Source organism: Saimiri boliviensis, chromosome 19, assembly GCF_048565385.1.
Source record: "Saimiri boliviensis isolate mSaiBol1 chromosome 19, mSaiBol1.pri, whole genome shotgun sequence".
NCBI classification, from domain to species: Eukaryota; Metazoa; Chordata; class Mammalia; order Primates; family Cebidae; genus Saimiri; species Saimiri boliviensis.
The window spans coordinates 31,429,863-31,443,986 of record NC_133467.1 but is presented as its reverse complement, the minus strand read 5'-3'; the positions used below and the strand labels follow the sequence as shown (position 1 = coordinate 31,443,986).

Genomic DNA, 14,124 nt, shown 5'->3' with positions numbered 1-14,124 from the left:
GAGACCGTGGTTCTGGCTTCTTCCCGGGTATCTCCTATGCCCTGAAGACCATGTGTGACTGGCTGGCAGCATCTAATGGGCCATGTAGTTCTCAGTGCCTTAGCCTCTGCCTCTCCCTTCATCTGGGCCTTGCCTACCCTGTGCCTTCTGAAATGTATCATTTTCCAGCGCCTTTCCTTTCCCTGAGGGATTTCCTCCCTCCCTACTCTTGCCAGTTGCTAGCTGACACTGCACCTTCTCTTCCTTCCAGCGCATGCCAGCAGTTGAGTAGCTGACCACTCCTGCCCCAGGACCCAGCCTGCCTCTGCCTATTGTGATACCTTGTCCCTCAAAATGAAGACTTTCCTACCAGCTGGTGTTTCTTGCCCAGCTTATTTGAGTGAAGGGGTTTTCTGTCTTTGTCTTTCCTGCCTCTGGGTCACTGCTCTCAAAGGCACATCCTGGGATGTGTGGTGTTCTGTACTGTGTCACCCTTTTTCAGTAGGACTTCTGTATCTTCAAGGGACCTTAGAAATCATCTGTATAGTCTTAACTCATTTGATTGAAGAGGGACCAAGCCCAGAGGAGTGATGTGGTTTGCCCAAGGTCACATAGCAAATGAGAGACAGAACTGGGATTAGAACCTTCTGTACATCTGCAGGAGCAGCCACAGCAGTAATAAGCATTTATTGAGTATGGTCTGGGCAGGGCACCGTGCCCCAGCATGGATAAAGGGGAAGAGACAGAGCACCTTCCCTTGGAGACTTAGGACCCAGAGTCTAGATGGCAGGACGAGACATAAGATAAATAACAGGCAAGGCGGTATAGGCCCCATGCAAAATCAATGCTATAAACAGGTTCTACCGAGAAGTTCAGAGGAGGAAGGGTTTGTTTCAGCCACGCGAGGCCAATGTGGAGGAACTTGACGTCGTGGGAAGAGCTCAGGACCAGGGTTCTGGTCTGCCACTAATGGTCTTTGTGACCTTGGGAGGGGCATTTCCTCCCTCTGTAAAATGTGAAGTTAGACAAGGGGCTGCTCTCAGGCACCGCCTGGATCTGTCAGTTTCTTTCTTTGAAGAGAGAGCCGGAGTGGAAGCCTCTTCCTTCTTCCCTTCGTCTGAAAACTCGGAGCAGGGAACATTTGAGAGGCTGATCAATTCCTGAACTCTCAAATGTAGCAGGAGAATCAACTCTAGGAAGAAAGGACCGAGGGGCACTATCGCCCTCTAACCCAGGGACAGCAAGAATATGGGGAGATTGTGGCATAACACCATAGAAAAGACCCTGTCACTCACCATCCCATTCCCCGTAAAAGCTTGGCAGGAATTGAAGTTAAATTGGGGAAGCAGAGACCCCTGGAAGATTGGGGTCCCAATGGGCGTCAGGTAGGATTTTTATTCCTTCCTGAATTCAAACTTCAAAGCTAGAAGACCTCTCCCACGCCTGTTACGGAGAAGGGCAGCTGTTGCCCCTGTCCCCAACCAGGGGAAACTTGGAGCAGGAGTGGAGGGGTCATCTCAGGAGGCCTAAGGAGAAGCCATTAGTCTGAGATGATGCAATTGTGAGTAAATGTTACAGCCTCTGGCTCAGGCTGGTTGGATGCTCAGGGGCTGGGGGCTAGGACCCTAGAGTCCCTACTATCTCCCGAGCTCACAACTGAGAAGGAGTTAGAGAAACTGAAAAAAGAAAGAAAAAAATGAAATAAGAGAGGGCATCCAGAAAAGGATAAGCTAGCGAAAGGAAGCGAAGGAAGCAGGGGGTTCCTGGAAGGGCTGAAGGTGGAAAGGGAGGCTCAAAGCTGTGCTGAGAGGGAACAGAGCCTAAGGGGAGAAAGGCCAGGCGGGCGTGGCCAGGAGGGGAGTAAGCCCAGAGCTGGTGGTGACAGATGGGTGGACACAAAGAAGAGAGCTTCAGGGAAGACAGATGGATGGGGGAGGGAAGAGAAGGTTGGGGGGTTGGGGGGAGCCCAGTGGTTGGAGGCCGTAATGAGATTGGAGATGGGCTCTGAGCTGAGGAGAGGTGAGTGGAGAGGAAAGAAGAAAGGAGAGGCCGCCTTAGGAGACAAAGGCAGTGCGGCCTAGAGGGCCTGGGACGAGAGGCCTCGGCTGGGCGCTGAGAAGGGGGGCTTCCAGCCGGGCTGGCAGCAGAGAGAGTGACAGATTGTGTAGTGAGCCAGAGTGGAGACCCGCTGTCACCTTCCAGAGGCACAGAGAGGTGGAGACAGAGAAAGACAGACTGACAGTGACCATGTGGAAAACACAGGGAGAGAAGCTAAGACGGAGGAAGACATCCAAGACCAAGACCTGCGGCCCCTTCCCAGAAATGACAGCTTTGCCCGGGAGGGGCACGCTCTGCTCCCGTGACCCAAAACACTGCCACTGTTACAGAATAACACCCTAGCCACAGGCCACTCCCGGGAAGGGTCAGGCAGTGTGGCACAGTGAGGGTTAATGCCGTCTGCTCTCCCTGCCAGCCGCTTGCCTGGTTGGGTCCCCAGGGCTCCCCACATATGTCACCCCCTCTCCTGCCAAACCCACTGCTTCCCAGCTCCTCCAGGCCCTCCCCCCCACCCTCAAGGACAAGGCCCAGGCCCCTGTGTCTTCTTACACACCAACCTCCCTCCCCTCCACCAACGATCTACCTCTCAGGATATGGGGAGAGATTTGTGAATCACGATCTGAAAAAGTGAATGCCTATAAAATGTAAAATAGCAGAACCCTCATTCTATTGTATCAGGTGTTGCCTCATTCTTGGATTATCTCAGATAAAAGCCAGTGGAGATTTTTAAACAACAAAAATAAAGTAAAATCACAACAAACTATAAAGCCATAATCATCCTCCTCATACCCGGGCCTTGCTCCTTTTGCCCTCCTTGTGGCAAAGTCCCCCACAAAACTCTGAGAGTTCTCCCTTCCCCTGGGGCCTGAGGCCAGACAACCTGGGTTGGCCTCAAAACTCTCCCCAGCCTCCATAATCATAATGCCTCAGATATATGTGTGTATGGAGCTTCTTGCCACCTTTAAACCACCATAGGAAGTTGGGATGAGCACTTTACAGTTTACCCAGCCCTTTCCCATGCGTGAGTTCACCTGGGTGTCACCACTGCTCTGACAAAATAAGACTCGGTCAAGGTTACATGACTTATCCAAGGTCACCAGGACTTAGACCCACATCTAACGGCTCCCAAATTTAGTAGAGGTAGTTCTTCCCACCATTTCAGGCCTTCATATCCTCTCTGTCACAATTGTGTTCTTTTTTAGCTACTCCCCTAAGGAGCAAAAGCTGAAATCCTAAGTGAAAACTGGGTCAGGGGGCCCCAGAGTCCAGGATCCTGGGATGCCAGATGCAGAGGAGGAGGAGGAGAGGTCCCCAGAGCACTCTCTTACCCTCCTCTCCCATGGAACCTCAGCTTGAGCTGGGACAGGTTCAGTGGGGGTGCTTCAGGGATGGAGGCTGCAGATCTTAAGTGAGCAAAAGGGCCTGAAAGGAGAGAGCCCCGCAACAGGGGTCTGGCACCTTCCTGCATTCTCTGTGCCACCTCCAAGGTTCCTTTCTGCTTCAAGGGTCTCTCCAAGTTCTGCTTTTGTTTTCCTCAATGTCTTACTTTTTGGGGTTCTGGCCTCCCTGTTTCAGTACAGTCCTTTATTTCCTTCCTTCAGTTTATCACCTTTCCCACCTTGTCTCTTTGTCTCTGGTATTTTTTGTTTCCTTCCAACTGTCTGTTCTCTGCTTCCCTCATGCCCATGTGGACCCACCCTGCCTTGGGACCTTCCTCAGGACTGTGTCTCATGGTGTCAGTATTTCTCTGTCTCTAAATAGTTGTGTTTCCTCCATATCTGTGTTCATCAGTCTGTGTCTCCCTAGCAGCCTCCCCTATTTTTTTTTTTTTAAGATGGAGTCTTGCCATTGTCACTCAGGCTGGAGTGCAATGGTGTGATTTCGGCTCATTGCAACCTCTGCCTCCTGGGTTCAAGCAATTCTCCTGCCTCGGCCTCCTAAGAAGCTGGGATTACAGGCACATGCCACCACTCCCAGCTAATTTTTTTTTTTTTTTTTTTGAGTCAGAGTTTCGCTCTTGTTACCCAGGCTGGAGTGCAATGGCGCGATCTCGGCTCACCGCAACCTCCGCCTCCTGGGTTCAGGCGATTCTCCTGCCTCAGCCTCCTGAGTAGCTGGGATTACAGGCACGCGCTACCATGCCCAGCTAATTTTTTGTATTTTCAGTAGAGACGGGGTTTCACCATGTTGACCAGGATGGTCTCGATCTCTTGACCTCATGATCCACCTGCCTCGGCTTCCCAAAGTGCTGGCATTACAGGTGTGAGCCACCACGCCCGGCCTAATTTTTATATTTTTAGTAGAGATGGAGTTTCACCATGTTGGCCAGGCTGGTCTTGAACTCCTGACCTCAGGTGATTCACCTGCCTTGGCCTCCCAAAGTGCTGAGATAACAGGCGTGAGCCACTGCAGCTGGCTGCAGTGTCCTCTTTTTAAACCTCTCCTCGTGCCGGGCGCGGTGGCTCAAGCCTGTAATCCCAGCACTTTGGGAGGCAGAGGCGGGCGGATCACGAGGTCAAGAGATCGAGACCATCCTGGTCAACATGGTGAAACCCCGTCTCTACTAAAAATACAAAAAATTAGCTGGGCATGGTGGCGCGTGCCTGTCATCCCAGCTACTCAGGAGGCTGAGGCAGGAGAATCGCCTGAACCCGGGAGGCGGAGGTTGCGGTGAGCCGAGATGGTGCCATTGCACTCCAGCCTGGGTAACAAGAGCGAAACTCCGTCTCAAAAAAAAAAATAAAAAAAAATAAAAAAATAAAATAAACCTCTCCTCAAGTCTCTATCTCTCCCATAGCTTGGGTCTCCAAGTCTTCCACAAAGCCTTGATACCCTGGCAACCTTTTCTATTCTCCCGTTTTTTAAAAAATTATTTCTGCCTCCTCTGTCTCGATCTCCCCATGAGACTTTGTCTTCCGATTTCCCTATGTCTTCCCTATGTCTGTCACCCAATGACTCTGGTTTCTCATTTGTTTCTCTCTGAGTCTCAGTATCTTCCCGTGTCTTTCTCGTCGTTCCCCTCTGCTTCCCCTCTGTTCATCTCCCCTTCTTTCTGTATCTCTCATCTCTCCCATGGCATTCTCTCCTGAGTCTCTTGGTCTCCCAGTTTCTTGGATGGGGTGGAGGGCAGGAGAGTGGAGGAGGTAGAATTGTTGTTGCTGGGGGCTCATTAGGCGGAGATTGGTTTTTAATCAGCACCATGGCAATGATGATGCAAGAACTGAGATGCCACCTGATCCCCTGCCCCCGCCACAGCCCCCCTCCTCAAGCCTCCTTTCCCCTCCAGCTCAGCCCATCTGCTGGCGCCTGGGCACCTGTCTGGGCCTGCCCAGGTGGGAGTTGGCACCTCCCAGACTCAGGGATGGGGGCAGGTGGGGGAGCTTGGGGAGGAATTATGGGACTTCCCTTGGGGAATGCTTCCCCCTGGAGAAAGCCCAGAAAAGGTTGACCAGCAACAGGGAAATGGCAAATCCCTCCAGCCTGAAGGTGGGATGGGCTCCTACTATAAGCTCTAGGCCTGAGATACATATATATATATGTATATATGTATGTATTATCCCTTATTTCCATGGCAACCTAAGAAGCAGGTATAATCACCCCCATTTTACAGAAAAAGAGGCCAAGGCTCAAGAGGATGTTTCTTGTCCAAGGTCACACAGCTGACGGAGCCTTTTTCACCGTATGGCACTGCCTCTAGAGTCCTCTCTAGCTGTGGTTCATATGGATACTCACAAAGGCTCAACGACGACATCCAACAGCTGAGAAGGGAGAGAACTTCAGATCCCGAAACCCTCCGTGCACTTCCTCTCTACGCACCCTGGTCCCTGCGTGGCCCCTCCTCATTCCTGCCACTCGGCAACACGCACGCAGACGCACACGCACGCAGACGCACACGCGCACGCGCACACACGCACGCACGCAGACGCACACGCACAGACGCGCATACACGCACACACACGCATGCAGACGCACATGCACAGACGCACACACACGCGCACACACGCAGATGCACACGCACGCAGACGCACACGCGCACACGCACACATGCACGCACAGACGCACACGCACAGACGCACGCACACACGCACATACACGGGAGGCTGCTGAGCGATTGATGGGAACTTAATCAGTGTCCATTCGCATATGATTTTGTATCTGAGTGTCTTATTGCTGATTTGATGCCCTCTACACTCAGAGCTGCCTAGGCTGCCCAGCCCTCCTCTCCCCGTGTCCTTCCAATCCTGGTTCTTCCTGTCTTGGCCCTCCTCCGAGACTCCTCTCCTTTTAGCCTTTACCTCTTTTTTCCTAGGAGCCCGCTAATTCCCGGTGGGGCCAGCCTAGAAAAACTCCCTGTGGGGTCTGTGTCCCAAATCTGATCCTGCTCCTCCCCTTGGTGATGGGTTAGGTAGGAAGATAGATAGGGGAGAGGGTGTGGGGTGATTGAGTCCCAGTGTGATGAGGGTAGGGGCCTGAACAGTTGCTATGGACAGACTGGCAAGCAGTGGGTACCAGCTTTATGAAGGGTAAGAGCTTGAGGGCCAGGGCCCTAGGGTCCTCGTCTGCATTTTAGTGCTGTCCTCTTGCTCTTGTCTTGGTTTCCCTGTTAATATCTTGAAGAGTCTTCCTCCCAGAAAAACAGGAGACACAGGGAAGGGGCTGTTCAAATCACACTGGGACTCAGCATGGGGCCATGGCACTTAACCATGGCTCGCTGGGAGCCTCTGCCCTGCTGCCTCTGGTGTGGGAGACTGAGGGGGTTCATCTGTGGTCCTACCCTGGCTCTCGCCCCAGCCCCACCCCTTCCCCAGCTCTCCATTTCTTGCTTATGAAATATGCATGGAGAACAGATGTCCCTGCTCCCCCCACTCCCCGCCCCCCCCAGGGCCAGCCCCCGCCCCCAGTTCCCGGGGGGGTTCCCAGATCCCTCTGCCAATGGCTGCCTGGCCTGGCTGTTTAATATTGATGAGGGGGGGTGGGCCTGGGCCAGCCAATGGAGAGCTGGGGGTGTGTGTGCGTATCTCCATATATATACATAGGGCTGGGCCAGCTCAGGTGTGTATGTGTCTGTGGGTGTGTGTGTGAGTGTGGCTGGCCCCAGTACCTGGCCAAGCCCACCGCCTCCACCTGGGCCCTACACGCCCACCATGTGTGCCCCTCTTATCTACCCTGGAGCCTGTACAGCTATGCCACACTGCTCCTGAGAGCTCTAGAAAGCTGGTCACTAACTTTGCAGACGGATGAGCCCTGAGCACCCAGAGGAGACTGGGGCTGTCAATGCTGCCCCTTGTCCTGCCGGCTTGGATGCCCTGACAGGGTCCTTCTAGGTAAAGGGGAAAGCACGGGTGGGGAGGGATGGGCGCGTCCCTCCCATTCTCTGGCTCAAGCCCCTTCCTAGAGCCTCCCTCTAGTTCTCTGTCTCTCGTGTGCTGTGTCTCTCTCCGTCTCCGCATGCCCCTCTTCTCCACTCCTTCCCTTCCACTCTTTGTGCCTATCTATCCTCAGTCGGGTTAGGGCGGGCAGAAGTGGGGTGGGAAGTTCTGTCTTGGATGCTTGGAACTGCCACTCCCCTGATCCTTGGACCCTAGAACTTTGAGACCCGAAGTGGATTTGGGGGTGAGGACTTGATGGATAAATAGAAGCTGCTGCCGGGACTGGAACTGGGGAGGACAGTGGCGCCAGGTGGAGATGAAACAGGGTCCAGCTGGGGAGCACAGAGAGGGGAAAGGAAGGGCATGGCAAAGTGAGCAAGGATGAAGGAACACAGGGGCCAGGCAGAGAGGATTAGCCTGTGATAGATGTGATAAATGTGCTGAGAACCCGGCAGCTGAACTCCTGCTTCCAATCCCAGAATTGGGGTGGGGAGTTGGGGGCACTAAACGTGTACTGGGAGGTGCTGACTTTGGGGCCTCCCACACTGTTGCCATCCCCCCCATAGTTCCTTTGAACCCCAGAATATGGAATGTGTTCTCAATTTCAGCACTCACCACCTTCTGTTTCGTGTTAAGATTATGTCTGTACCTGTCATCAGATGTGGATGACTTTGCATCCCTCCAGAGCTTCAGAGCTGTTCATTGGCTTGACTTGAACCTGCCTTCTGTGTGGTGGGGTGGGGCAAAGCCGGGGAGGATCCTGACCCCTCTAAGAGGATCTATCAGTCAGGAAAGCCAGGGCTGGGGAGAAAGGGGGGATAGTGACTGTGCAGTGCTTCTGTTTCTAATCATTAGTAAGTTGCGCTGATGGTGAGTGGCCCACTCTGCCCCTTTAACACTCCACACAAGCAAATCCCTTTCCCCAGCTTTTCCCAGGCCATGTTTGTGCTGCCTTGCCCTGATCTCCCCTGGTCATAGGACAAGCAAACCTTAGCTAAGTCCCATAAGGGTAGCCCCAGAAATCTGTCTGTGTCCTCCTCTGCAGGCCATGTCTGAACCTACCTTGGGCTATAGGAGAGTATGGGGAAGAAAGTTATGTTTCCTTTCCCCAGTCTTCCTTGCAGAGCCTCCGAAAGGGCCAGGGAATGGCAAGGGCTGGAAATTTTGAGGACAGAGGTGGAGGAAGGGGCTGGTTGTGCACAGGGCGTCGGTGGGGGGAAGAAATATCTTCCTCTGGTTCTAGTGGACAGGATCTGATATCTACAATCGTTCTGCTGGGGAGGTTTGGGGGACCGGGAGGGCAGCTGTGCAGAGCTCCATATGTCCTAGTCTACTCTACAATGGGCAATCTGTGTGTTTATCCACTCCTCCACCCCAGGCGGCAAGGGTGGAGAGGGGCCCTGAGAGGGAGGGTACCACATGCAAGGCTTGTTATTTTCCTCTCACAATTGGGAAGTGAAAGAGTCATAGCTAACTTCTCTTGGAGCCGTGGTTGCTGTCTTGTCAGCTTTTTCCTCCTTTTATTTATTTATTTAGGTAAAAAAAAAAAACATGAAATTTATAATCTTAACCATTTTTAAGTGTACACTTAAGTAGTGTTCGGTATATTCACATTGCTGTGAAACAGATATCCAGAACTTTTTCATCTTGTGAATGTATAATTCTATACCCGCTAAACAACTCTGTTTACCCCCTTTCTCCAGCCCTCGGCAACCACCATTCTACTTTCCATTTCTATGAATTAGATGACTTTAAATACCTCATATAAGTGAAGCTATACAGTATTTGTGTTATTGTTACTGGTTTACTTCACTTGTCATCATATCCTCAAGGTTCATTCATGCCGTAGCATGTGACAGAACTTTATTTTTAGGGCTGAATAATATTCCCCGGTATGTATATACTACATTTTGTTTATCTGTGGTCCATTGATGGACATTTGGGTTACCTCTACCTCTTGGCTATTGTGGATAGTGCCGCTATGAACATGAGTGTGCAAATATCTCTTTGACACCCTACTTTTTTTGTATATATACCTACAGGTAGGATTCCTGGAGCATATAGTAGTTCAATTTTTTTATTTTTTGAGAAGCATTTATACTGTTTTCCATAGTGGCTGCATCACTTTGCAATCCCAGTAAGGCATAAGGGTTCCAGTTTCTCCACATCCTCGCCAAGATTTATTTATTTTTTGGTTTGGTTTTGTTTGTTTTTATAATAGCCATCCTAATGGATATGAAGTGATATTTCATAATGGTTTTGATTTGCATGTTAATGTTCAACATTTTTTCATATGCTTGTTGATTATTTGCATATCATTTTGGAGAAATGTGTATTCTGGTCCTTCCCCCATTTTTTTCCTTTAAAACATTGTTATTTATATAAATGTATGGGGTACAACTGCAATTTTGTTACACGCATAGATTGCATAATGGTCAAGTCAGGGCTCTCAGGATGTCCATCACCTGAATACCACACATCGTACCCATTCTGTAATTTCTCATCTTTCACCTGCCTCCCAAAACCTTCTTTGCCCATTTTTAAATTGGGTTATTTGATTTTTGTTGTTGTTGTGTTATAGGATTTATTTATATGTTCTGAATATCAACCCCTTATCCGGTGTATAATTTGCAAATATTTTCTTCCATTCCGTAGATTGCCTTTTCACTCTATTGATTATGTTCTGTAATAAATTCATGTCTGATGTGGTCTCATTTTTTCTGCTTTTGCTTTTTGTTGCCTGTGCTTTTGATGTCATATCCAAGACATCACTGCTGAGTCCAATGTCATGAAGCTTTCCCTTTGTGTTTTCTTCTAGGAGTTTTATGGTTTAGGTCTTCAATCCTTTGCTCAGTTTTAACCTGCCCGGCGTGTCCTTCTCATCACTTTTGTTACTCATTTTCTCTTCGCTTCTTGCTACCTTTGCTCCTCCCCTTCTTTCACCCTGTCCACCTGCCTCTCTGTCTCTCAGCCTCTCCCCACCCCTGGCCCCCAGCCGTGTCTGCGGTTCTTCCCCACACTCACAGTTCCTTACCCTCCCAGCCCATCTGAAACCCCTTTCCTATCTCTGAGCTGTGCACTCCCTCCTGCCTCTGCTGCTACCAGTTCTGTCTTTGCTTTTTCAGGCTTCAGACTGGAACCCTGACCATGGAACCCTGAAGCGGCAGTGACTTCTAAAGCTCAGTGGCAGACCCCACGACCCCAGGCCCTTCCTCCCCCTCCCGTAACCAGCTTTCAAGCTCCCAGAGGGAGGGGTGGGGAGGGGATCCTGATCTCGCCGGGCAGGAGGCTTCCATCATGATGCTCAACTCAGATACCATGGAGCTGGACCTGCCGCCCACCCACTCGGAGACTGAGTCGGGCTTCAGCGACTGTGGGGGCGGGGCGGGCCCTGACGGGGCCGGGCCTGGGGGTCCGGGAGGGGGCCAGGCCCGAGGCCCAGAGCCGGGAGAGCCTGGCCGGAAAGACCTACAGCACCTGAGCCGGGAGGAGCGCCGGCGCCGGCGCCGCGCCACAGCCAAGTACCGCACGGCCCACGCCACGCGGGAGCGCATCCGCGTGGAAGCCTTCAACCTGGCCTTTGCCGAGCTGCGCAAGCTGCTGCCCACGCTGCCCCCCGACAAGAAGCTCTCCAAGATTGAGATCCTGCGCCTTGCCATCTGCTACATCTCCTACCTGAACCACGTGCTGGATGTCTGAACTCGGCCTGTCTCCCACCTTCCCAGGCCTCTCTGGAGCCTCTTTTCACCGCTAACCGCTTAGAATGGCCGCCTCCTCCCCGAGCCCTCGTACCTTGGCATGGAGTCCCAAAGGCCCTGGGCCCAGGCAGAGAGCCCAGCGGCTGGTCGAGAGGGCATCTTTCTTTCACTGACCCAGGCACCTCGAGGGCTGTTCTCCTGGGTTCCTTCCCGGGTTTATTGCTGGGGCCCAGCTGTGCAGAATTGTTCGCTAGTGTGGTTGGTATGGAATCCTTGCTGGCTTTACTAAGCCGGCCGCCCTTGGAGTCTACCCCCAAGCTCTCTCACGGAATGCTGCCCCTTCTACCCCTATGTCCAGATTTCCAGCGACCGCAGACCCCAGCTGTGTATCCCATCGGTTCTACCTTCTCCTGTCCCTGGTGGGGATGGGCTGTCAGAACTGCAAGGGAGGAAGGTTGGGGTTAGAGTGGGGAGTGGGCTTCTTCCTCCAAGATCTCAGTCTCTCAGTGATTGGCAGAGGGGTGGGGCCCTGGGGAGGCAGAGTTGGTGCCCGGACTCCTATGAGAGGCATCTCAGTCGCTGGGAATTACGGCAAAGCTCTTCTTGTGGCTGTCGGTCGTGTTCCTGTGGCTTAGCACATACAGACCTCAGATCTTCCTTGGTAGTGAGTGCCTTGCCCTCTCTGAGCTATTTGGCCACTTCCCTGCCCGCTGACTCCTACTATCCCAATTTTCTCCTTTCCTGTGTGTCACTAGAGAACGGAAAACTTAGATCCTGGATTAGGGGATGACATCCCACACAGCCCAGAGTACTTGCAGAGGGCTGAGGCAACGAGTGGGCCACGTCTCATTTCTGCTTCCTCCATCTCAGCCCACCCTGAAAATGTGCAGCAGGCTCACTGTTCCTCCCCCAGATACAAGGAGCGCCCAGTTGTTGCCCTCTGGGAATGTTCAGTTCTCCTGGCCCTAGGACCTACTTATTACATTTTTTTTCCTCTTTCCTTGAGCTGCCTTTGGCAAGGGAAGAGACCCCCCAACTCTGTGCTCCCACTCCATATTGCTGATCCCCGACCTGCACACCATAGCCCAGGGTCAGCAGTAGCATGAAGGGCCTTAGAACCTGCATAAAAGAAATGAACTCACTGAATTTCTGTGCACCTCCTCCCTCGAACCAAACTCTTAGTTCTACAAGTATATTTATTTATGTATGTATTTATTTATTTATTCATCTATTTATTTACTTATTTATTTATTTATAAATATTGCTATTTATTGCTGAGTTGTGCACTTTGGGGTAGAGTGAGGGGCTCCCAGCAGCTCTAGCCGGGCCTCTCTTGCTTCCTCCCTGCTTCCTTCTCCCCTTTTCTTCCTCCTCCTTCAACTCCTGGTATGTGTGAGCGTGCCCTTTGCTTGCCATACCCTATCTTTTCCCCAGATCCACCTGTCCTGACACTCTAGCCCTCTGGAATAGTGCTCCTCCCCCAGCTCTGGGGCTCCTGGATGTCCTTCCTCAACTCCCTCCACCCCTAGACAATCCCACCCGGTCCCATCTGCCTCTTTTCTCTCCCCGGCCTGCCCTGTGACCCTTGCTTCTTCCTGATGCTCCCAAGAGCAGGCCCCAGGAGTCTGTGTCCTGTGTCCATGTGTGGTTCCTTCCAGTTTCATTCCCAATTTCATACAGAAAGAAAAATTAAAGTGACCTCGTTCTAGCACCAGGTATGGTTGTGGTTCATTCAGCTGGGTTAGGAAGTGGCCTGCAGGTTATGGTAGGGTGGGCTTTGAGGGTCCTACGCTTTCTAGACTCTTCTGAAGGGGTCATGAGAACTCTGGGGAACAAATGAAGACAGAGAGAAGAAGAGGTGACAGGGAAGAGAGGCGCAGGGGAGAGCATAACATCCAGGTCCAAGATGTCCCCACCAAAATCTGGGTGCCAGATACCCCCATCTTGGCACTCCTTTAGTGAGACCGACTTCTCTGATGTGGTGCTTCGGCTCCTGCTCCCTGTGGCCTGAGAAGGAGCTGAATATGCCAGTAGAACCCAAGTTAAACATGTGTCTGTGGGTTCACGCTGCTGGGAAGAGCTATGGTATGAAACTGAGATATTGCCTTCCCCTTTATTGTCTCCAGGCTGGGACAAAATTCCTTGCAATCTCAGTTCTTGGCCTGTTTTGTGTTCCACAGACTCAGGATACTGGGGAAAACAGAAGGCAGGCCTGAGACGGAAAGAATATGGACAGGGATAAGAGTGCTGAAGGGTCCCTCAAAAGAATTTATAGATGGGGACACTAAAGCTCAGAGAAGGTCAGGGTCTTACCGAAGGTCACACAGTTAATTGGGGGCACAACTAAGGTCCAAATTCAGGTTCTTTGTACCATTTTCTGCCAACTCCCCTCTGCCTCCTAAAATGACCCAGCCTGATAGTCTTCTTTTGGAACCCGTATTTTCACAGGTGCATTGATAAACAAGAGAGGATTTAAGGTTGTATGGCAAAGAAACCAGAAGGTCTGGAGACCAGTTTTTAGAAGGAATAGTTGAAAAACGGAGGATATGTGCCTTGATAAGAGTTGACTTATGGGGTAATATGATACCCATCTTTAAATATTGAAAGAAGAATAAAAAATGGATATTCTGTGGGGCGATAGGAGGCAGAACAAAACCAGTGAGTAGAACTTACAGGAAAGCAAATTTTAATCGCAAGAAAAGTTTTACAGCACCTGGAGCTGTCCAGTAATGGCACTGACTGCCTCAAGAGGAGAACTCCAAATAGAGAAGCTGGAGAATCAACCACATGCAGAGAAATCACAGAGCACATTCCTGCCTCAGATGGAACACTGGCTAGGTTCACTGGAAGATCCTTTCCAAACTTAAGGTCATACGAGAAGGCTAAAGGCAAACAGCAGGAGGCAAACGCAGAGGCACCTTTCAGTCTCTGAGGGGTTTCTTTTTTCTTTGTATTTTTTTGAGACAGAGTCTTGCTCTGTTGCCCAGGCTGGAGTGCAGTGGCGGGATCTTGGTTCACCG

The 14,124-nt window shown here is 51.4% G+C and overlaps 1 protein-coding gene across 1 annotated transcript; it reads left to right on the top strand.

Moving 5' to 3' along the window:
- Nucleotides 1–7,093: 7,093 nt before the first annotated feature.
- NHLH1 (nescient helix-loop-helix 1) lies at nt 7,094–12,818 on the top strand. Its single transcript, XM_003937940.3, has 2 exons — nt 7,094–7,361; nt 10,532–12,818. Exon 2 carries the CDS (start codon nt 10,704–10,706, stop codon nt 11,103–11,105), a length of 402 nt encoding a protein of 133 aa, XP_003937989.3. The 5' UTR covers nt 7,094–7,361; nt 10,532–10,703; the 3' UTR covers nt 11,106–12,818.
- The last annotated feature ends 1,306 nt before the right edge of the window (nt 12,819–14,124 follow it).

Coding starts and splice junctions, on each gene's coding strand:
- NHLH1 (XM_003937940.3), top strand. CDS start 10,704: ATGATGCTCAACTCAGATACCATGGAGCTGGACCTGCCGCCCACCCAC.